The sequence below is a fragment of the Anastrepha ludens genome, chromosome 6 (genome assembly GCF_028408465.1).
Source record: "Anastrepha ludens isolate Willacy chromosome 6, idAnaLude1.1, whole genome shotgun sequence".
Lineage (NCBI taxonomy): Eukaryota > Metazoa > Arthropoda > Insecta > Diptera > Tephritidae > Anastrepha > Anastrepha ludens.
In genome coordinates, this window is record NC_071502.1 from 88,767,971 (window position 1) to 88,793,714 (window position 25,744).

General features: G+C 35.5%; 1 protein-coding gene across 1 annotated transcript in view; it reads right to left on the bottom strand.

The window, feature by feature from the left end:
- Nucleotides 1-25,744, bottom strand: part of LOC128868648 (cathepsin L) — a 39,874-nt gene that overhangs the window by 963 nt on the left and 13,167 nt on the right. Inside the window, exons 3-4 of the mRNA XM_054110961.1 lie at nucleotides 2,741-2,955; nucleotides 15-124 (exon numbers count right to left, since the gene is read on the bottom strand). Coding sequence (XP_053966936.1) covers nucleotides 15-124; nucleotides 2,741-2,955 — 325 coding nt within the window. The remainder of the gene's footprint in view (nucleotides 1-14; nucleotides 125-2,740; nucleotides 2,956-25,744) is intronic.

A 25,744-nucleotide genomic window follows, 5' to 3' on the forward strand; every position in this document is an offset into this window, starting at 1 on the left:
ATAGTTTGCAATACCTTGATCCTTAATATCGGTAACAGCGCCGTTATCTCGCCAGTCTACAGATTTAGGTACAGTGACGTGGGCAGGTGAAATGAAAGTGGCGCCGCTGAATTTACTAATGCCGCTGCGAAAAAAAAAATTAAAAAAATAATAATATTAGGCAAATCAAGTTAAAAATTATAAAAAATACGTTTGAAAGAAATAAAAAACAAAAAATACATATAAGAGCAGTTCATAATTGAGCGGAAACAGCCTGGCATCATGGCATGGCAGTGAATTACCATAGCATTACCATAGAACAACAAACACGCATACGTATGTACAGTGACGAGCAAAACTGAGTACACGATGATGTTTTTTATATTTAAATTTAATTTTTCGAAAAAATTTTTTTTTTATTAATTTTTTTACATTTTTTTTTAAATCATTTTTTTTTATTTATTACCTATGTAAATCAAATTTTCAAAGTTTATAAAGAATTTACAATGATTCAAAAAAATTGTAAATTTTGAACTTTTTAATAGGACTTTGTTTTTTTGAAAATTTCGAGTATGCAGTTTTGTAAGAGTTTTATAAAAAAGAGCAAGTTTTAAGCGGCTAAAGAATTGTGTTGATTTTAAAACAATTTTTTTTTTTGGTAACAGCTCTTACGGTTTTATTTTTCATAGTTGAATCTTCTTAATGATTTTTTTTTGCAAACGGTTTGCGCATTCATCTTCCACAAGAAATAAATTCTTATATGAAATGAAGTGTGCAAGTCCATCAGAAAAAAATATCAACAAAAATTCAAGCGGTTTAAAACTTGCACTTCATGACCCATATTGAATGAATGAATGTCTGAGAATAGGATTTGCTCTTCGGCCGCACTGTTGTTGTTGAAGCAGCTAACTGGGACCTGGCAGTGCGGTGTAGTCGCCGCTCGTCATCATCTAACTCATCTAACGGTAGGCGCTCTAAACGTGTTTTTTCGACCTCATGGTCTTCATGGAGCCCTCAACTCGTCATAGCACCTCAACCAAATTCAAACCCAGTAACCTTGAAATTTAAATTTGAAAAGTCGAGCCAAGAAGCACTGAGAAATTTGGTAACTCCTAAAACACTCAGGTCCATAATATTTAGAGATCTGGAAAGTAAAAGAGTAGATAGTCAAAGGGGAAAAGAGAGATGGAAAAAGATAGGATAGAATAGAGAAATAGAGGTAGTTACATCCGTGAGAATTTTCCAGATGCTTTGGTAAATCTGAAAATATCCTCCAGTTTGAGAGAACAAATTTACTCGTTCTCATGACATCGAAATCCAAAATTCAAAGCCTTGCTCTGGCAAATGCGGGACACCCACAGAGAAAATGATCAGTGCCATCCGCCTTCTCTAAGCAAGATAGGCAGCAAATCGGGTCCTCAATGATTTCAATGGTGATCATATGCTGACTCCATTGATTGTTTCCTGTAACAATACCGACCATCAACCGAACGTTTTTTCTTCCAAGTTTTAGAAGAAAGTCCGACAGTTTTCTCTTCGAGCTTGTCACAAAACACTTTGCAGTTCTGCAACGTTCTGGACCTGACCATCGCGCTTTATGTCTTGCAACAGAATTGAGCTTCTTCTTACATTCTCGAACAATCGTTGAGGTTTCCTTTGCATTCTCCAGAGCCTTTAGTGCAGCCTGACTGCCACTAAAGACTCCAATCTGTTTCCGGCTCCATCTCTTCTCAATAATCCATTCTGCTACTTTCAGAATAGCAAAAAATTTCCGTTTAGAAAATAGTTGCCGTTCCTCTCATAGCGTAATGATATTTATATATTACTACTTAACCTTAACCTTAGTGACCGATGTTACTGCATACCCGAAATTTTTCTAAAAATTTCAATTTAAAATGTTAAAGCGTAGATGAAAATTTGCTAGACTTTCCTAAATGTTGTATACAGCTTGAAAGTTTAATTTATCTATATGGTTTTGGTTAAAAAAAATGTGTTTTCTATATAGAAAAAAAAATTAAAAAAAAACAATGTATAACAAAAAAAAAAACTAAAATTATAAAAAAAGAAAACAAACTTAATATATAAAAAAGGGGGGAAAAAATGTATACCAAAAAAAAAAAAATTAAAAAGGAAACAAAAAACAAAAATTATAAAAAAGAGAAAAAATTAAAAAAAGGGGAAAAATGTATAATAAAAAGAAGAACAAAATTATAAAAAAAGAAACACAAGAAACAAAAGAAAACCAAAAGAGGAAACAAAATTTAAAAAAAGAGAAAAAATTTATAACAAAAAGAAAAACAAAATTATAAGAAAAGAAAAAAAAAAACAAAAATTAAAAAAAAAAGTATAAAACAAGAAAAAAAATTTATAACAAAAAGAAAAACAAAATTATAAAAATAGGAAAAAATAAATAAAAAATTAATAAATATTACAAAAAAAAATTAAAAAAAGAGAAAAAACAAAAATTATAAAAAAGAGAAAAAAGTTATAAAAAAGAAGAAAAAAATTACAAAAAAAAAAAACACAAAAAAAAGAAAAAAAATTACCAAAAAAAGTTATAAAATATTATTAAAAACATCATCATGCACTCAGTTACGCTCGCCACTGTATATCGTATTTCTACATAATTTGTAAATGTCACGATGCCAGGACATTTGCACTAAATTCAAGCATTTTTATTAAACACAAAATTTTTTTTTGTATCAAATTTTACCAAGCACACAATCGTCTTTTGATTTTAACACTCCTGCTTTGTACTTACAGCATCTGCTTTCTCAATGTGTTGTTGAAGCCGTTCATGGTCTCACGGAACTCAGTGTGCAACATGTCGGAATATTTGTTTACTCCCATTTTGAATGGAACTTTGCCGGCAGCATACAATTGATTATGTTTGGCGATCTTCAATTTGTTCTCATTGAAAATTTTAAGACGGAAACGCTCCTCCACTTCATTGGAATAGCGCTTATTGTGCTCCATCTAAAAGTGAAAAAAAGAAAACAAAAAAATGATTCAATTAAAAAAATAAAGTTCAAAAATGAATATACGACTTTTTTTGTTTAAGACATTTTTCGGTAAAATTTAAAAAAGATATGCATTAAATCAACACTCCAGTTGATTAAACAAAAATAAAATAAAAAATTGGGAAAATCGGGAATAGGGCTTAAAAAATTTAATAAAAGCCCTTTTCGTACGTTCTCGCGCAGAGAATCAATAAAATTGTGCACATAATTTGGGTATCCGCTTAGAGTAGACGCTTCCGCACCTTATTGTGATTGCTCTTTTTCTTACGAGTACAACAACATAAGACCTTTTTTATAAAATTTCGGTGACGGGCCCGAAGTGGCAGTCTTTGGCGGCTATAAATAAATCCGGGTTGTTCCCGTGGCGTTAGGCTTACTACCGCACGAACGAACCTTATTATTATTGTTGTTGTAGCAGTTAACTAGGTACTGCCAGTGCGGTATAGTCACCGATCGTTACCGTCTAACTCATCTAACGGTAGGCCACGCACCATACTATTGTTCTTCTTATTGTTATTTTTATAAAGTGCAATTCATGTTTGTCTTTATTAAGTGATGCATTCGACGTCGTTTAATAGCGAATCTCGGAAACGTGTTTTATTGCTGTTGTTGTCATTGTACTGTAAATCACCGGTCGTCTTCGTCTAGCGGGGGTCGGCAGCTTAAAAAGATGGTGAGAGTCTCCCAATGAATGCCATTTATTGTCTGTCTAAACACTGTCCGGTCCAGTAGTTGTGGATTCGTTTTGCCCTGGATCTCGTCGGCATAGTTGAAGAGGTGCCTCCTGACGTGCTTGGGGCTCCGGCTTAAGCAGGTATCTGCATGGGTGGGAACTGCGGTAGCACCCTAGCAGAAACTGTTTGCTAATGAGTTTGGTGTGCTCCTTTACAGGAAGCAGCTGTGCCACGTTGTGTAGGTGTTGTAGAGGGGATATCTGGAGGCATGCCCTCGCTGTCCGAATAGCAGTGTTTTGACAAGTCTATAGCTTAATCCACTGCGTGTCACTAGTTCCAGGCGACCAGACAGACGCAGCATAGTTTAGAACCGGCCGGCCAATTGCTTTAAATGTCGCCAGCAACATTTGAGCACCTTGTTGCGATTTTGGACGTTAGTGGCGATTGCGGTTGTGTGCGCAGAGAACGAGAGCAAACTGTCAAAGGTTACATCCAAAATTTTGGGATCGTCAACAGTCGGAATTGGTGTGTCATCGACTCTGACCTTGAGTTGCAATTTGACCTCTTTTGCCCAGGTGGTAAAGAGGGACGCCGTGGACTTTGTGCGGGAAAGTTGTAGATTCCGCGCAGTGAAAAAGCGAGAAAGATTGGTGAGGTAATCGTTCACATTGGCGCACAGGCCATCATTGCCCGACGCCATTATTGTGCAATCGTCAGCTTAGGAAGCCAAGGAGACTCCCTCTGGTGGCTGGTGGAGCTTCGATATATAGAAGTTGAACAGTAAAGGTGAAAGGACACCACCCTGCGGAACAAACCTTGTAATGTAGCATCCTTGAATAAAATCAACGAAGCTGGCAAAAATCACTTTTTTTTATTTACAGGGGCAAGTTATCTTTTTGGCCTATTATTCGACCGCCTTAGCCGGATGGGTTTCTGTGTGGCTACCATTGGGTAGAGCCCACAAAATGTTTTTCCTAATATCTAATCTACATATTTTAGTATGATATGCACACACACACACACAACTCGATCCAAAAAGTAAGTACAAGTGGTAAAAGTTATCACAGGATCAATAAAATATTTGGAGAAACAAAAGAGAGGTCAGAATTTCAAACCATTTGCTATCGACTGGCATTTTCAAGTGTTGTTGCTACTTTTAGCTGAAAATAAATAGACTCCGTACTTCTGCTATATTTTTCCTTTGCATCGCAGATAAGCAGAGACCACCTGCAGCTTTACGTTCGAGCGATTGCTCCTAATCAAGAATTCTGCACACCCATATATTCTAATCTCTCGCTGCCAATAGGCATCGTAAATACGCCAATTCAGTAAAGAAGACAAAGTGTGTTGGAATTTCATCAATCAAGATTAAACGGCACACGAGAGTACGTAGAGCAATTCACAACTGCAGCCATAAATGCAAATATCGCAGGGGTACCGATTTGGGGATTTCGTAGCAAATTTCGACAGCTTTAGATGCACATTTGCACGTAGCAACAAAGCATTTTGAGTTTGCAAAAATACTTCCGACTTGTTTTAATTCATAGTGCCACCATTTTCGATACAAAATCCAAATCAAAAGCATAAGTGCTGTGATTAAAGCAATAACTGCACAAGTCGAAAATCATGTTGTCGAAAAGTAGAGCACTTTTATATGCGTACACACCTCGGTTATTATATAACGAGACTAAAGCTGCAATAGAAAAAGTGCGCATGCGTCTACGACAAACGCAAAGGCGTATAGCGTGAAACCTACGCTTTCGAAAGGTTTCATTTCTGTAAACAAGTCGTTGAGTTGATTTTTCGTTTTGCCGAAAAAATTTCAAGTGTACATACTTATAAATATACATAGTAGTAGTACATAGCTTGTACAATATTATTTCATTTTTAATAAAAAAAAACCCAAAATTGTTTTCAATTCTGCAAATATTATAAGAAAAATTGTTTAGTCCTCTGAAGCGATTAAAATAATTTTACTCATAATCTAACATCAATTTGATGAAGAGAAATCTAGCATAGCAACTACTTCCAAAGTAGCTAGTTGCAAACTGGTCCATTTTAACCTACTGTAAAAGCACTACTTTTAAAGTAATTAGTTGCAAACTGGTATATTTTAACCTACCTTAGAAGCATTTTTTATAAAAAAAAAATCGTTTTAAATTCTGCAAATATTATGAAAAAAATGTTTAGTCCTCTGAAGCGATTAAAATAATTCAGCCCTACGATTTTACTCACAATCCTACATGAATTTGACGAAGAGAAATCTAGCTTAGCAACTACTTCTAAAGTAACTAGTTGCTAACTGTCCATTTTAACCTACTTTAGAAGCACTTTTTATAAAAAGTAAAATCGTTTTCAATTCTGCAAATATTATAGCAAAAAATGTTTAGTTCTCTGAAGCGATCAAAATAAACTAGTCTTATAATTTTATTCACTATTTTTAAAGTAACTAGTGCAAACTGGTCCATTTTAACCTACTTTAGAAGCACTTTATATAACAAAAAATTGTTTTCAATTCTGCAAATATTATGAAAAAAATGTTTAGTCCTCTGAAGCGATTAAAATAATCCAGCCCTACGATTTTACTCACAATCCAACATGAATTTAACGAAGAGAAATCTAGCTTAGCAACTACTTCTAAAGTAACTAGTTGCTAACTGACCATTTTAACCTACTTTAGAAGCACTTTTTATAAAAAATAAAATCGTTTTCAATTCTGCAAATATTATGGAAAAAATCTTTAGTTCTCTGAAGCGATCAAAATAAACTAGCCTTATAACTTTATTCACTACTTTCAAAACAACTAGTTGCAAACTGGTTTATTTCAACCTACCTTAGAAACACTTGTTATAACCAATATTTAAACTAGTTGCAAATGGATGCATGACGATTTCCTCTAAACGCGATTTTTATAACCAGTACTTAAGCAACTTGTTGTAAATTGGTTCATGACAACTTAACATAGAAACATTTCTTATTGCCAGTGTTTGAACTGCTATGTACGAGGAAAGGCACAGCAACAGCTGATTCGATTGATTTTTTAAGCAACAACAAACTACACATCATTATGGTTTTTGCTCTACTGCTATGATCCCTTGTAAATATGCCTTGATAAAAATAAAATAATTAATTGGCGCTTAAATCCATTTTAGATGTTTGGCCGAGCTCCTCCTCCTATTTGTGGTGTGCGTCTTTATGCTGTTCCACAAATGGCGAGGCATACAATTTTAAACCGACTCCGAACGGCAGATATTTTTTGAGTTGCTTTTTCATGGCAGAAATACACTCGGAGATTTGCCATTGCCTGCCGAGGGCGACGGCTATGAGAAAAACATTTTTCTATCAATTTACTGTTTCATGCATGGAGATTCGAACCTCTGCATTGCCGAATGGTAATCACGCACCAACTCATGCGGTTACGGCTACTTGATATGAGGTGTAAATATAGGGGGTTTCAATAGATATTTTTTATATAATATTTTTTTCTCTTAAATTAATTAAATAGCTTTAAATAAAAGAAATGTTTAAAAAACAGATCGCAATAAAGAAATGTACTTGGAAAAAAAGAAGAAAATAATAGAAACTTAAGATAACTTCTGCACATCTCAATCGGAGAAGTTGCAGCGCTTCAAATCATCTAGAGGCTTTCGATTCTGGGACAACCCGGATTTATATCTGACCAAAAACTGGCACTCCCGCGGCATTCCCAAAACACTTATGAGAAACTTACAACAACAACAAGGTTTATTTATTCAGTTTATTAAATCTTGTAGAGACCTAAGTCAAAATCTGTATCTATGGAAAACTCGCCAGATGGCCCGCTTCTCATTCCCTAAAAAAGAAAAGGATTGAAGCAAGTTTTTACGCATGTTTACGCGAGTAAAAGAGGCAAAGAGAGAATACGCGGATTATTACTCTTGTGATCGTGACATTAAATAAATAAGTATGCAAATTGAATTTGTTTCATTTCCACGAAAATTCATAAATATTCATAAGAGCATCACCATACTGAATGTGCCCCTATAGTCACGGTTTACAATTGATATCTATCAGAATTTACATATTGCTTCATTTAACTGATTTTTTCACTTCTGCAATGCTGTTCTAGTTTGCTGATCCATTCGAAGAATAGGATTTGTCCAAGTCTGAAAAATAACCGTTCATTTCTGCAATCACCTCCTCGTTTGAATAAAACCTTTTTCTTGCCAGACATTTCTACAAATTGGGGAACAAATAGTAGTCCGAAGTATCCGAGCGAGACGAGTCTGTAAAATAGAGAGGATGTAAAACGACTTCGAATCCTATTTCCATTCATTTTGCGACTACAACTACTGAGGCGTGAGCTGATACGTTGTCGTGATGGAAAAGGAAAATCACTCGACTTCCTCGATGCAAACGAAGGCCAAGCACAAAAAGATATACCGATCTGGTTGAAATATCGTGTGTGTTCGTCGTCTAAGAGATGCTACTAACTGTTTCTGTTTAACTTTCGATACGCGCCAGTTTTTTTTTTGTTTCCTTGTTTACTTCACTCGGGAGCATAGAGCCTCGACAATACTCTTCCATCGTGAAATTCTAGAATTCCCGTTACATTCTGGTATTGACTGGGCATAGAAGAAATTAAGTGTACGTTTGTAGCTTCAAAGTTGTTATGTGCCTATTTAAAACCCGTTATTTATATGCCAGGTAGTGCAATTTATTGACGGCTAATTAAAAAATAAGCCAATTCTTGGAAAAACGAGCAAATAAGTAATCAATAATCATCTACATATAAAAGCTTTTCCTACAGGTACTGTACTTATACCTGATTATCTAGCATGACTTATCGTGTAAATGTTATTACGTTAATAAAACGCGCATTTGTTGCAGATATGCACTTTAATTAGTAGGCGACTGATGAATTTAGCGACTTGTGTGTGACGAAGGACCAACAACAACGCCATTGCGCACTTGGAACGAAAAATACTAGCAAGCGTAAAGAACTGAAAGCTCACATACACCCATCACTCCCTCCCTCCTCCTTCGCTATTCCTTTCCTGCCCGACTCTAGACTCGCCTTGCTAGCCTGCCACGCTTAATTCAATTTAAAACAATTTGATTATTTCAGTGCCGAGAACGCAAAAGAGCGTTCGTGTTCGTCTTTGTGTATGTGTATTGTGCATGTATGTGTGTATGCGTTTAACACAAAGTTTATCAAGTAGTTGAGTGATTAATATTGCTAATGCAAGTAGTGACACCAAACAAGTCAATCGATTGAAGTGATTTTTCCACTTCACAGCAATGGATACTTGAAACGCTGAGTGCAGACAGTCGATTAAAGTGCAGTGCAAAGTATTTTTTACAAAGTTACGTGGTTATATGCTCAGGATTAGCATTTTCGAGATCGGTATGGCAAGTAAAAGTGTGGAAAGTGTCGTACGTAACGCGTGAAATCTGCATACAGACACACATGCATACCTGCTCTGTATGATTATCAGTGAGCGCGCCTTATCAAGATTGAGTAGGCGACGGTTTTATTTGTACTTAGCTTTGTAATAAAAATTCTAGCCTTTTAAATTACTAAGGCAAAAAACAAAGCACGACACTATCGTGCTTGTTCATTTTTGAATGGTCAAGAGATTAGATTAACACAATTAATGAAAGATTACAGGTTAATGCAGGGTGGCCCATCTAGCGTTTGGAGTTTAATTCGGTAATACGAGTATATAAAGGATGCGTGCATATTTTTCTCCTGACCATTTTTTTATTTTCTTTTATTGGAAAGAGTAAAACCTGCCATCAAGCATGATACGCAATTTCAAGACTGGTTTTAAATGATTTTTCAATTCATTTTCGCAAGATTTCAATTTTCAATTGTTAAATTGTCTTCGATAATGGGCGTAGCATTTATCCTCAAAGCCGTCCCACATAAAATATTCTAAATTTAAGTCGCAGCTTCCAGACGGCCAATTGACGTCACCATTTCGGTTGATTATTCGATTTGCGAAGACAATACGCAAAAGATCAAAGGTAAGGTTGGCTGTAGCCCAGACCTGTTGAAACCATTTTTGTTGTTGTTGTAACAGCATAAACGTTTCCCATAAATATTAAGGGAAATCTGCTGGAACAACAGTTCTGGGCTGGATATAAATCCGGGGCGTTCGAGTAACGTAGAATCGACTGTCGTAAAATTCTTCAGTTTGATGGGGAACTTTTTTGTTCGTTAGCATGGGACCATAGACGATAGGCTGTAATGACGGTTTCGTACTAGTTTACAAACAAAAAATTACAAAATAAGATTAAAAAGCAAAAACGAAAAAAAAAACAAATAAAAAAACATATAAAAGCAAAAACCACAAATGAAAAAAATAAACAAAAACAACAAGCACAAAAAAAAAACAAAAGCCATACGCCAAAAAACAGAAACACAAATTAACAAAAAAAAAAAAAAAAAAGCAAATAAAAGAAAAAAAAACGAAAAAAAAGCAAATAAACAAAACACAAAAATGAAAACCAAACACAAATGAAAAACAAATGAAGAAAAACACATATGAAAAAGAAAAAACACAAATGACAAAGAAAAAAGAAAATGAAAAACAAAAAAAATAAAACAAACGAAAAAAAACAAATTAAAAAAAATAAAAATAAACACAACTGAAAAATCAAAAACCAAAAAAATATGAAAATAAATTCTCAATGCCACTCGTCCAAAATCTGCAGTAAGCAATCGCTGGATGTTAATGTATCTGCTTCTCCATGCACTTCCCTCCCTAAATACTATGATTATGTTCTGTATGAGCCCTTAATAACCCGGAAGTATTTCCAGTTTACTTCCCACCAGCACCAGTCTATTTTTCACACTGAATTTTCTTTTAAAATATAGAAAAGAAGTATGTAGGGTATGTAGGGCCTTTCTAAGCATTTTCACGTTCTCGAAACAGAAAAAACGACGGCAAAAGATTACGGAATAAAGTTCGTTGAAACCAAATTTACGGATGTGAACTAGTACAAACAATGCAGAGTCATAATAATAACAACAATAAGAGTCATAAAAATAATAAACCAATATTTCACGCCATATAGGCGGTTTAGGCTTAAGATCCGATAACATGAGCTGCACCTGAAAATATGACTTTCAGTAAAAATTACCACTCTTTAGTCCAACTTTGTGCCCTTTATTTTAGTAATTGTAACGCTATATGGACCACCCTGTATAAGGAAGTCGGTGTTAACGAGTTTATTTACATTGATTTATAACAGATTAACAGCTTCTACTACTGTTGTGCTACTTTGATAATGATTCGATTAAAGAATAGTAAATATTTAAGCCAACACCTGTGAATCGACTTACGAAAGGCTCACATGATTGTCTGAACTATAGATTTACTACTTAAACTCCACAAATATACGTTTATCAATAAATATTAAATACAAACAATAGCCAGCATTACGACACGAAGGGAATTTTGCTATGTAAAAGCTCCTCATAAAAATATCTGCAGTTCGGAGTCGGCTTGAAAATGTAAAACATTTTTGGAACAACATCAATACGCACGTCACAAGGAGAAGGAGATTTCGCCAAACACCCAAAAAGTGGTGTAAACGCCAATTATGGTATATATACGAGTATATTACGTTGCGTTACGTTTATCTTAGAGCTTTCCTACAAAATTATCAATTCATTGGTTACAGGAGGAAATACCCACAATTAAAGCCGGATTCGAACAATAAAATGAATTCTCGAATTCAAGCCTTTTCTTGCCGTTTTCAGAACCAAAATGGTGACTTGCTTTCATGCCTGAGATAAAAATCCAAGATTGTGATTCGAAGTATGAAAGGGTGAAAATGTTTTAAAAATTGTCTATATATTATTAATGCAGTAGTAGCAGATCAGAGCTTTAATACCGATATAATTTTTTGAGCCAAAAACTTTGCAAGGAGAATGCTTTTTAGTAAGCGTGTCAATTTAAAGAAGCAGTCAGTCATTTCCCAAAAATTGTATTGCAGTTATTTTTCTGAAACCAATTTTTTTTTTTAGTTTTGGCTTAAATTGAACTGCGACTGAATGATGCATTTGTTGTTGCTTTGCATTTGTCATTCGTTAGGCACACCCATAATTTGTACAATGATTGAGATGAAATGAATTGCAGCTACAATAGAAATTATGTAAATAGAAAATTAGTAGGCAAAGTTCACTACCATAGATTTGCGATTTGAAAACGATAATTTTTATTGAAAATTTCTGCTCATTATTCTTTGGAGCAACACAATTGTGTATGCTGCTCTCAGCATAGAAGAGAGAATTTCATCGATCATTTTATTTGCCTAAAACTTGAAGAGTCCTACTTACTATTCAAAATTACTGCCCAGTTAGACGAATCGACGGTAAGAGAAACTAAAATAGGCTAAAACGGTTAAGCTGGAATTCGTCACTAAGCTCTCAAGCTGTTGTAGCCTTCAGCGTTTTAATCAGCTAATAGATCCTAAGGTGAATAAAAGGTTGCAGCAGTCAATGTCTCAATAGTATTAATAGTATTTTTGGTCGGAAATGCATAGCTTTAGCATTAGTAATAAGTACCAGCCGTAGCCGAATGGCTTGGTGAGTGACTTCCATTCGGCAGTACGTAGGTCCGAATATCCGTGCATGAAAAAGTTTTTTTTCAATAGCGTTCGCCCCTCGGCGACTCTCCTAGTACAATGAAAGAACCATTTGCCGTTCGGAGTCGGCTTAAAAACTGTGGAATAACATCAAGACGCACCACACAAATAGCAGGAGGAGGTCGGCCAAATATCCAACAGAAGTGTACGCGCCAATTATTTACGTTTTTTTAAATACAATATAATATATACCAGCAAGATGGTACCACATTCCACATAGCTGAGCGTGATCTATGAAAATCGACATTCGGCAAAAGTATAATCTCTTAGAAAGGGGTCTGGTCTGGTGTGGCCTAATGGCATCCTACAATTTTATGCGATTTAAAGCTGTTGGATTTATTTTTATGGGATTATATCTCATTGGTTGTAGATGAATATTAGTGGGGTTTAGGAACAATATCAACGTTCCGGCCTATAGGTGTGAAAGAGTAATGTAAAACGGGTTCCAAAGCATCACACGCTGGAAACGTATATGCGACCCCGATCAGTATGAATGAATGAGATATTCTGCGTTTTATTTAAATACAAAATGGTTTTTGTTAGTGTTGAGAAATCCGTTATATTTCACACTCTTTTATTAGAGAAAAATTGTTTAAGCCATATTACCCCCTACTTAGCAATACTCTCTAGGGAAAGAAAACAGAAAAGAACGAAAAAAAAATTCAAACTTACCGTGAATTTCCATGTGAGTAAATATTCCCAAATTGCAATACAATACAAGAAAAAAATTTCCCCCTCTTTTTTCTGTTTTAATTTTTTTTGTATATGGAAATTCACGATAAGGTCGATTGGTTCTGCAATGTGGGGAACCATTTCTTTGAACCTTTTTTTTAAACGCTTCATAACTTAAGTCGCTTAAACCAAACATTTTAGATTTTTTTCATAAACCCAAAAACACACTTTTCTGAAAAAGGAATATTTCTGAAGTGTTTTTCTTTTCGTTTAGAGATGAATGTTACAGATGTTTCAACTTATGTAGTTAAGTACGCATGAATCTTAAGTGGTGCCTATGTATGTGTGTATGTACATATATTCTTATAAAGGGTATTTCAAAAGCGAGGTCTAGATGTCAGTAGCGAATAATTCCTACACGATACCTTTTTTATGCCATCTTTAACATTTGTCAAGTAAAAATTCATGCGATTAACAACGCGTTAAAATTATTGTAACTTATTACTATAGAATTAGTCGATTTTTAAGATAAAAATATTGCAAAATTTGTGAATTCGACAATTCGAAGGTTGGTGAACAGATTACAAGAAACTGTTTCTGTCGAGTATAGCATAAAACTGGCAGACCAAAAACTGGGTTTCTGTTGCTGCTGTAGCGCAAAGTGTTGCTGAACAACCTTCAACATCGATATCTCGAAGTTATCAACAATTAGGCATTCATGAATCGATTTTTTGGCGTATTTTACCTGGTGGACATTCAAATGATGTCGCTTTTCACATATATTTGTTAAGAGCCGTATTTTGAATAAAACTAGTGAAAACTGAAAGAATCTAAATTACGTTTTATTAAAAAAAATATCTAGGCGCATTTTTTGAAAGACCCTTTACATGTTTACATATATTTAGGCGTATCACCAAAAAAAGCAACCGTTTTTCCTACTGCATCACAAAAAATATTTCATTACTTCCATAAAAAAAAATTTTTTTTTTCTTTCAACTCAGGATTATTCGAGAGCTGAGCCGCGTTCAAAATGCATTCGAAAATCAAGCTTTCCATAAAAAAATATATAAATATTTTTATATTAGGAGAATTCTTTATTAGGTGTAAATATTCTGGCATTATAACACTTAAAATGATGCAAATATATAGATTTTGTTGTTGCGTTGTCATGACAGGTCGATTATCAGAGCACAGTCTTATTATCAGCACTGAGGACTAATTCTCTGTTGAGTTAAAATATTTTGATGCAAGTCATGAAGAAATATACCAAATTTTATGGATCCTAAAGCACTCTAATTACATATAGTAGCGATCAAAATAATAGAAGCGCGATATATTGCCCAGTTTTGTTTATTTAGTTTTTCTTATAAAAAAATATAGTTTATCCTACAACAAAAACCATACAATTGAAAGATTACAACTTTGGAAAAAAATTAAAAATATTTTCAATAAAATTTAAAACTTTTTAGTGAGAATATTTAGAAAAATTCTGCTACAACATTGTGCAAGTTAAATTTCAAGTGTCTCAAAATTCATGTTTGTGTTTTTTTTTTGTTGTCCGTGCTACAGAATTTTTTCCGTATAACAAATGTGGGAAGCTTTTCTAAATTTTATTTACATTGCTTGTTAAAACCCAGTTCATACACGGCACCTTTGCTGCTTCAACTTGAAACTTGTTGGAGTGGAGGCGATTAGGAAAGTTGAAGAGCACCGAATTGCTTGTGCTCGGGGGCCGCGCTTTCTGTCTAAGCAAAATCTAGGAATAGTTTACTGCTCCGTTATTGGAACGGTCTGAACTTGTATATCCGGCAACATTCTCCAAAAATGTAAATGGAATGTTTTATGTTGCTACCACAACAACAAATGGCTAATAGTTCAAAATTGCATTGGAAGCCTTCAATTTTAGTGCTCGATTGGTAGCGAGTGCTACATCGACTTAAAAAAGTGTTTATCGAAAATCCACAATATCCAACCAAGAACTGTCATTCCAGCAGAATTCGCCGTACATGTAAGTGCCCATTTACACGATGTCTCCTCTGGAAGGGAAACATTTTGTTCGGGGGTGAAGGACGGCCGCGGAAGAGAGAAGGGAATTTGTCTCCTGTACTGGCGACACGCTTTGTGCTTCTTATTCGTATTTCCAATCTTAAAGCAATTTTTGACAGTTGCTTCATTCGTTTTCTTCTTTCGTGGAAGAAAATTCTAAGTTATGTGTTGGTTTTCAAGCAAACGGAAGATAACAACGATGACAAACATACGAACGCTGCTTGGGAAATGCACAATTATTTTTGCTAGTAAAGTAATATAGTATAATTTAAAATAGTTATGGGACATGTTTATGTTGATTTCTAATTTTTCCCTGCATTTCTAGATACTCAGTTTAATTTTAAGTTAATTATTTACATATGAAGTATTTTTAGGGAGAGGTACTAAATTCTGCTTTTCAAAATTCTTTTGGATGAAAATTCTGTAAAAATCAAAAAAAAAATTCTGTCCAGCCTAAATTCTTTTGGTTCAATATTCCGTATTTAAAATTCTGTATGAACAAAATGATGGAGAACTTAAATTCTGTATATTAAAATTCTGGAATCAAAATTATTTTCGATCAAAATGCTGTAAAAATATAACCAAATAAGCAGATAACCTGATAAGCACGCTTACCTGAATAGCTCATTTATTTTATGAATAATGGAACTCTGATTTTATAGAAACAATGGTATATATACATACGTCAATTAAAGAAAAATTCAAGAATTCATTCAAAACAAAAGTTATTACAATATAATGGCGAAACAATTATAATATTATTAAATTTTTAGCAATTCACTTTAGAAAAGAAACATGTCTTAATAGAAGCCTTTTTTTGTTATTCTTTTAATTCTGTTGTTTGCTTTTACAGCCTTCTTCGTTTGACTAATTTTGTGACCATTTTGAATTTTAGCTACATAGTTGTTGGCCTGCCACTATCAATAGAACTAATCGAAACTCTCTTTGTAAACTTATTTGACCTGCTGTAAACGAGAAGCAAAAACAAAGGACCGCTGGGTTTGGTTCAGTCGTTGTCGTATTGTGTTTCTATAAATTTTACAAAAAACAAACGTACAATGAAGGAGTGGGAATTGATTAAAACAGTTAGGTATTTGAACGAAGTATACAGAAAGTATTGCAATTATTCTACAATATTTTTTAGCACGGTTGCTCGAATTTCATTCACATTGTTTCTGAAGCTATAAATACATACAAACATATGTGCATTTGCTTTATGTAAATCTGTTTTGATAATATAGGAAACCATATGGGTCAAGCCAAGTCCTGTATTGTCAAAATTCTTCATTGCAAAATTCTGTATTGAAAAATCGGAAGAGCATATGGAAAAATAAAGAAAGTGCGCACTTTTTTTATTTATCCATATGCTCTTCCGATTTTTCAATACAGAATTTTGCAATGCAGAATTTTGACAATACATAATTTTGATTTACAAAATTTTAAATTACAGTGTTCCGCAATACAGAATTTTCACATTACAGAATTTTGCATTACAGATTTTTGAATACAGAATATTGAATACAGAATTTTAAATACAGAATTTTGAACCAAAATCATATTGTACCCAACCCGTATTTTTAATTTAATTTTTTTTATTCAAGTATAAGAATTTATAAATATATTTCAATAAAAAAAACAACAAATTATTTATTATTTAACCAGTTTGCATTTTTCATTCATATATTTAAGAAACTGTTGTCGAACGCTCTCTGCTTTACATGTAAGCGCGTGCTAGAATACATCCGAACCAGACGATGCTAAAGTATTAAATGTCAAAATGTCGCCGAAAACAATTTTGCCCGTGTGTCCGCGAATGAGACATGAAAAGAGAATTTCCAGTGTCTCCATTCCAGATGTCTCCGTGTGTAAATGGGGTGTAAGGGAATGTTTATACTGCTACAGTAACAACAATAACAACACTAACAGCAACGCCTGCATTAACAACAACACCTACATTAACAACAGCAACAATTACATTAACAATAATAACTACACTAACAACAACTACACTAGCTACAATACTAACAACAACAACACCAACTACACTAACGAAAACAACAACTATACTAACAAAAACAACAACAGCTATACTAACAACAACTACTACTTCACTAACAACAACAACAACAACAACAACAACTTTGCTAACAACAACAACAACAATTCGGTCTACTACTTCACTAACAACAATAATAATAATAGCAACAACAACACCAACAACTACACTAACAACAACAACAACATATACGCTAACAACAAGAATAACAACCAAAACTACTACAAAGCAACAATATATGAAAATCCAGAGTTTACAATTAATTTTAGCTATACAAAATTCGGATTCAAATTTGTTGCTGCCACTACATTCGCTGCTGGCGTTACGTTTTCTCAATATTTTTACACAAATTTTCCTATCCAGCTATTAGTCAACTTATGGAGACTTTCCACTCAGCGCAGATTATGCAGTAAATTTACTTCCACGTCACAGCGAAAGCGACATGAATGTCCCAAAATAGCTGCCAAGCATTTCACGCTATGAAGTGAGACATAAAGAGCTTTTTTGAAATAAACAGAAAATAAATATAAATAAAAACAAAGAATACAACGTAATTTTTTATGCTTGTCAACTCAAGCGCATGCGATAATTTTGTTCCAGCTAACCAAAAACACGTGCAATTTGATATTTCTCCGTAGAAAAAAACCGAAGAAAATTTAAGAATTAAAAATTCAAAAAACAAAAACCTGACAGTTGTTTTACATGAGCGGTTGTGCACTACTGGCACACATTTAAACAATTGTATAAATATACATATGTAGATACACGCGCCCATGTGCTAGCAGCGAGCAACCCTCGGTGCTTTGTGGCACAAAAACAGCATACATATGAACATATTCATTCCATAGTACACACGTTATCGATTTTCCGCCAAACAAAAGTATCACAACCGGTCGTCCAACCCAATCACACTGCTATGCTAATCAATCCTTTGCGTTCACAATGAAATTACTTTGAACAATTTTCTTTTTTAATAACCTAAATAAATTGATTTATTTGCTATTAATTTAATCTCCAAGTATGTACAATATATGAAAAAATAGAAAACGTTGGGTGTAAATGCAGCTTGGTGTGTCCATCTGAGTTGCAGCCTTTGCCGTTTTATTGTTTCTTAGTTACTTTTAGGACTGTTCTGTAGTTATTTGTGTACTTCACTTTAGTTTAGATTTGTTGTATTGCATGCAGCATTCGCAATAATTTCATTTGTAGCAGTTTGTTGTTGAGCTCCCGTAATGCACCTGGAGTTTCGCTTACACACTAATCGAAAATCATTATTTGTCTTAACACAAGTGGCGTATTTGATTTACTAATACAAATTTATTTATTTTAATAGCTTTGAACGATTTTCTGAGTTCAGTTCTGGAGCCATCTACTGCTTGAGCTGCTCCATTTCCAGCGTGACAAAACCTTGTGGTGTCGTCGCCGTGCCCGTCGCCTCAGCTGCTGTGTCTGCATCTAGGCACGCTTGGTATATGCTCGGATCTTCCCACACAACACTCTTGCGTTTGTGCATGATGAAGGCGAAGAGAATAGCATTCGCGACGAACATGACCAACAGGAATATGCCGGGTATGACAACGTCCCGCAACATCTGATTGTCATCGACTCCACTATCCGACATCCTGCCTGTTATTTTGTCCTTATATAATTGAGCTACGTGCTTTTTGTGCGCTCCACACTGCCTACGGTGGTGATGTGATGCTGCGTTGTTTTACGTTTGTGCTGTGGTCACTTTCCGCACATTAGCTTTCGTCAATTTCGTGAGTCAACATAGAAAAGAAAATTTGCTTATTTCACAGATCCGCTGTGGTTGGCCTCATCATCGCACTCATTACACACTCACTATTCGCGTGCAACTGTTGTGTGCTATGGCCGTCGAAATACCCGCACGAATAAGCAAACTGCCGGAGCTGCTTCCAACGACGCAGTCGCCTTTCTACTCACTACCACTGCTACCCTGTTGTTGTCGTACCGCTCTCGCTGTCACTCTGCAGCTGCGACGCCGAACGCCTCTCTGCGCACGCTAATCAAATGTGGTTAATTTTTAAAGTAGTTCGACAGCAAACTGATAAACTGATCACACCAGGCGGCACAAACATTTGTTGTAATGTATTTATGTGCATGCATACGTACGCATACACACATATGTGTGCAAGTAATCGCATGCTGCTTTTAGCCGTTGAATCGCCTCTGCAACGAATACCCACTGGCATGTCTGTTCCATTTCCGCTTACTGGATCTGCCGCCACCCTGTTATTACTGCGGCGTTCTTGTGGATCTGCGTGTGTGTGTGTGTGTGTGTATGCATGTATGAATGCGCATGCTAAATATTTGTTTTGTTCATTTACTGTGCTTTTTTGTCATTAATAAATTGTGTTTATCGTTGTTTTCCACCCTTGACCTTTGCTCTTCATGCTGACGATACCACACAGTCAAATTATCTACACTTTATTGTTGTTATTCTGTTTTTATTTCAAAATGGCACTTTTTCCATTATTTCTCAGAATAATCTGAATTTGTGTTGTGATTTTCTTTTATGCTGGAATTCCGCACCAAATTGGCGCTCCGTCGAATTAAGTGCACAGTTGCACACAAACACTGCCGCCACGGACTGGGGGACTGGCCTGAACAAACTCAAGCAATTTCCAGCGCAGCAAATACGAGTAATCATTTTCGGTTGTTGGACAGGTTGCAAATTTATGCTACAGGTTGGAAGGAGTGCCTACATAGGTGCATACCATACAGACATCGGCAACCAAACGGAGCAAAGGCTGTTGAATTTGCACTTTGGACCGACGATGCTGCGATTTGGCAGCTGCTGTTGGCTTTAAAATATTGGATTTATCTCTTTGCCACTTATTTGCCTTCCAGTTGATTTGCCAGCGCAGTGATATGTTAATGCACAAAGTCAATTCGCTACTCGGCTGAAGTTAAAGGCCGTTTGCGCTCTTTCAAAAAGTGTTCTGCTTCAAATAAAAAATGCTGCATTATTCGACTCGATAATATGTAGGAGACTTTCTGCAAAGAATGTCAGCCAAAATTATGCGGGTCTCAACTTTTCTTTTCAGTTTTTATCTCAACTAACGATAGGCTCAGGAAAGGAACTATTTCGACGGATATGGAAAGGGATTTTAAATGAATGTTTTAAGCGCGCATGTCAAGAAGTGGTTAGTGTAATACTGGGTACCTTCACATGCTGAAAAATTAGTTAAATTAATATTTTCGTTAGTTTTAGGAAAAGTTCCCAGTGATGCAACCATTCCTCAACTTTTGCTTTTTAGCTCATGAGATCTATTGTTGATGCCCTCTTAAATCTGTTAAAGGAAATGGGTTGGTGGTAATTTCTGTAAATAATGCGTTTTAGTGCGATTGAAGTCTTATATTGTGTGATGAGACCTGCTTTTGGATTTGTTCACCTATTGTGGGAACTTTGAGATCACGGTAAACTTGGGCATTTGTGATCATTCTGAGAGATTTCATTTGCAATCTTTGGAGTTTTGCGATGTTTCAGTTAGTTGCGGTGCCTCAGAGTTGTACGCCATATGTCCATACTCGTTTTAGGATAGCTGAGTACAGTGAGCGCTTATTCTCGAGGGATGCAAAGGAATTGTGATTTGACAGACAATAAATAAAGACTTCAGAGTTTGATTCCTAGTGCCTTGCGTTTAGTAAAAAATGGGGTTTCCATTTAAGCTTGCAGTCATTCATGAGACATTTTTGTAACATTTGAGATATTTTGTAACATTACTTTGGGGTATGATTGTGTTATTGAGTTAAACGAGTGGGCAAGTGCTTCGTTTAAGGCGTTAGGGCTAGTCAGAATTTTCAAAAAGTGGTATTTTTTGCATTTGCTTAAAGTATAATATCTTAAAAATAATATGTGAAAATTTGAAGCGAATCCGACAAATACTTTTCGAGTTATTCAACAATTAACAAAGGGCGCTTGGGCGCTGCGGTGCCGATAGCAAAACTTTAAATATGTTTTTCTCAAAACTATGTTTTTGAACTGGCGATCACTGTAACTTAAAAACCGCTTGGTGGACTTCAATACAATTGATACTGCTTTTGAAAAACATAAAACACTCGTGCCTGATCGAAGGATTTTTTTTTTTCAAAAGTTAAAATTGGTTTTTTTCAAAAATTTCGATTTTTTTATCAAAAATTTCGATTTTTTTATCAAAAACTTCGATTTTTTTACCAAAAAATTTTTTTTTTTTTTTTTTTCAAAATATTGATTTTTTTTTAACAATTAATTGCCGGAAACAAAGGCTTCGATCAGGCACAAGATTATCTATTAACAAAACTAATTTCTCTTGTCCGACTGATGGACAAGATGAATCTATGAATCTCCAAAGACTTGTGAGGATCACCGCAAGGGACTTCTGAAGAAACGGGCTCCACACAAACAGCGATAACTTTTACAATTATTAATTTTTGTTTTGAATTTTGGTAAAGTCAAGTCGAAACATGACGTATTAATGCTATGCTATTACTAGCAAAAAAAAAAAAAAATTATGGAAAATCATAATTTTTTCAGGCCTCTGACTACCCCTAACCCATTAAGTGTAAAGATTGTGCCTCATTTGATTTCATTTTTTCAGTCTTTGAGCCATTGAGTTATTTCATCAAGCCCTTTTTGGAGGAGGCAGTCAATTGCGAGTAAAGCGGCGTCATCTGCAAAAGTTTCCTCAGTATTTGTTATATCGTGATTGTAAAGCAAATATAAGATGGGACCCATAACACTGCCTTGGGGTACACCAGTTAAACTTTCGCAGAGCTGAGATTGTTCTTCATTTTGCTTGACAAAAAAGTGCCGATTTTTTAGGTAGGATTTGATAAAGATATACTATTGTAATTTGGGGGTAGAGTAGCCTTTATTTTACAAACTAAACCGTCAGTCATGCCAGATACGGTCGAAGGCTTGAGAGTTTTCTGGCAAGTTTCCTGGGCCTAACGCTAGATGAGATAGACGAAGACGGCCGGTGATTTACACTACACTGGCAGGGCAAAGCACACTGCTACAACAACAAGGCTTGAGATATATCGAGAAATGCAGCCGTTCATTACATTTTAATAGTGCGATGAATTTGAGTTAGGATCATCTACAAATACAGCAATTTTGTGGCCTATTGTCAAATTCCAGCTAAAGGAAGATGAAAGAAAACAAGAACAAATACTCAAACTTTGACAAGCAGACACAGCCACCAATCAGCTGATACGCCTACTAGAAGCATGCGATTATCAGAATAAATATTTATCTTCTTAAAACACGTTTTCCATGCAAGTTAATTCTCTGAGACGCACTAGCCGATAAGCCTGAATTCCGCACTGAAAATGGCTATATCAGCTCGCACAATTCGCCACTAATGAAACCCGAAATCATAAACAAATACGGATGCAAATGTAGGACGACGTACGCTTATATCGCGAAGTTAAAGATAACGAAGCCGAGCGTGACTCCCTATCAGTCCAAGTTTGAAACGGTTCGGAGCGACTGTGATATTACCTGAAGAGCCATTTCTTGTTTACGGTTTTTAATGGAATTACCCCTTCAATGTACAAAAGCACTCTGAATAACTCATCTAATAGCATTTACTTTAAGTGCTCATTTATTTAACTTTCTTGCCTTTTCGGGCGCTGCGGTCTATGAATAGGCGACGAATTGAGTTTTCTATTTATTTATTTCTTCGTTTATTTCTCAGTTACATCGTTAAGGCTTCAACATCAGCAGGCGTAATTTGCCATTGAAGATTCAGGCGGTTGTGCTCATATGTGTAGAATTGTGTCTATAGATGAGTGCGGGACAGATAATTGATGTCGATCCCGTAAATACCGAAAGTTACGATTTTTCGATACCAAATCTACTTTTTATGTTGTTTTAGTGGATTTCGTTTTTCTTGTAACCAACATTAGCTGGCTTTTAGCTTAGAAGAAGAAGAACAAAGTCCTTTTTTTCGTTTTGAAGTCAAGCGTCCTTTTCTCAGTGCCTAATTTAACGATTAAGCAGAACTTAATCGACAGATGGGTACAATTTTTTTCTCACTGAATGATTTCTGAAAAATGCTTGACAGAACAAGCCAGATAAAACCACGAGCAATGAATATTGTAACAAAAATCAGCTGATATGCAGTTTTTGCGTAGGTGGGTGAAATGGTTGAAGTGCCAGTCTAGCACTAAAGCGTGGTTTTGATACCATTATGGGACCTTCAATAGGCAGATATCTACAGCCAGCCAGAGCTGTTGATATAATGGAGAAAATTGATGGGATTTAGGTTGGCGCACTGCGCCAGGTTGTCGAAGAAAGGAGCACCCAGTGATCTTAATCGTCTAGCTAGCTGCCACATCCGCACATTTACGGAGAAAGTGCTCAACAGTCTCTCTCTCTCTCTCTCTGAAAGGTCCCCACACCTCTTCTGCAATGGGGGTGAAACGGGGGCTTTTCCGCGTAAGTGCCGATCGTCCAGTGACCGGTAAACACAACTACAAATTTGGAAATTGAATGGCGAGGAGTCCAATGGCTTTCTGAGTCCTTCGTATATTGTACTGGGGCCAAAGGGTTTTCGAAATAGCAGGCGAAGAAATGGAGCTCCATCTTTTCTACGCTTTCCCGAGAAATAATTTGTGTAGTTCCCCTTTAATAACTGTCTGTGGGATGCCGACGAGCGGGTAGGAGGTCTCTGAGGCCAATTCAGTACCCTTCCTGGCAAGCTCATAAGCAATTTCATTTCCCCCTATGTTCCTATGTCCTGGAACCCAGATCAAAGAAATATTACCTGTACACTCAAGATATCTGATCCTCCTTATAGGAGTTTACTAATTTCGTTCTGCATCATGGCGTCGTCAGAGCATTGATCGCGGCTTGGAACAAAAAGCTTAAGCAAGGGCTCAAATCTATTAGAAACATTCAATAATGAGCGCGCGGTCAAGTACAATAGAAAACATTCAACTCTCCGTTGGGCACCGGGTCTGGCTCTTTCGACTTTGGACGTGAGTTTAACATATTTCTATGATAGCTAACGACTTGAGCTTCCACTTGGCTTCCTAAAATTTAATTTTCTATCGATTTTTGGATAGAACCTTTTAAAAAGGATCCACGAACGGAACGAAAAAAAGTTCAAATCCAGGTGCCCAACTAAAGATTTTAAAAAAGGTGTCCAACGGAGAGTTAAAGGTTGCAGTGCACTATGGTCCAAACATAATAGCAATAATATTAACCCTGGTAGCATAAATATTTGCAATTTCTGACTTCCAAAAGCTAACTACTTATATTGTCTGTGATGCGTTTGCTCACGATTTAACAGTTGTAGATAAAATATTCGCCTTGATTCAACGCCAACAAAGCACCTTATATGTGTGTATGTGTGTGTATGTGAATGCGGGTCGCACAGATAAGTTTGTTTACTGCAAGCAATTCTATTTCCTCATGCGCCTAAAAGTATGCTAAGTAATTGTGCAGCTACATGCAGTTATTATTTTCATGCTCAACTGTAGTAAAGTTTTACAGAGCAGTAGTTTAACAACAACAACAAGAGCTGCTGTGTTGAATTTGGCTCTGCAAAACGTGGATGATTGTTGGATGAGCGGAAAATTATTAACGAAGTAATTGTCTATGCGATGGGTATGTAAAAAAATGGTTGTATGTAAATATTTGGGATTTGCAAGTTCGCCACAATAGCGAACTGCAAAATGGCAAGCTTGACAGGTTGAAAGACAATAAGCAGCCAGTTGTTGCCAAACTTACTTGCCAGCCAGAAGGTCGATGTTAGCGCTGACATGCCATGCCACAAGTTTGTTTTGCTTGCGTTTTAGCAATGACATTTGGGAGTATTTCAAATTGTGTTGCATCTATCTATATCATACCAACAGATATTTCAATTGCTCAATAAGTTGGATGAAATTATGAGAAAAAAATTGCGCTTTTAAGGAAACATAACCCCAGAAAAGTAAGGTTATCCGACTTTTGATAACGAATTTGTAAACATGTATTTAAACAAAAAAATATGGAGCATTTATATGGTTTTTGCCATAATATCTGAAAATTCCATATAAAATGAGAATCGATAAATTTGAGGTGGTATAAAAAAAAATTAAAAAAAAAATAAAAATTTAAAACAAATACAAAAATAAATATTACAAAAAAAAAATTCAAAAAAAAAAATTTAAAAAAAACAAATACACAAAAATATATATAAAGGGTTTTTCGCGCGGGTCGATTTTGGCGCCCTGTGGCAGCCATTTTGTTTTGGTGACATCTGTCAAATCTTTTGTTCATTATTCAGTTGTTTATGCCAAATCATCATGGCAAGTTACACGATTGAACAGCACGTTCAAATGATAAAACTTTATTATCAAAATGAGTGTTTATTAAAGCAAACGTTGCGCGCATTGCGCTCATTTTTCGGTAGACGTGGTGGCCCTTCCAATTTCTTATGGCCCATATTGAACCATATGGACACACAGCAAACGCCATTTTATTCCATTTCAGCATCTACCCGCCCTTATTGAAAAACCCTATACATAAACTGAAACAAATATTTGCTAAAATATGTGTTTTTTTACTTTCCTATCAGACTTCTTGCGTCTTTTTACTAACCTATCATTGCTAACCTTGCGTCTTTCTATTAACCTACCTGAGGGACTAAATTTGTTTTCCATTTTGA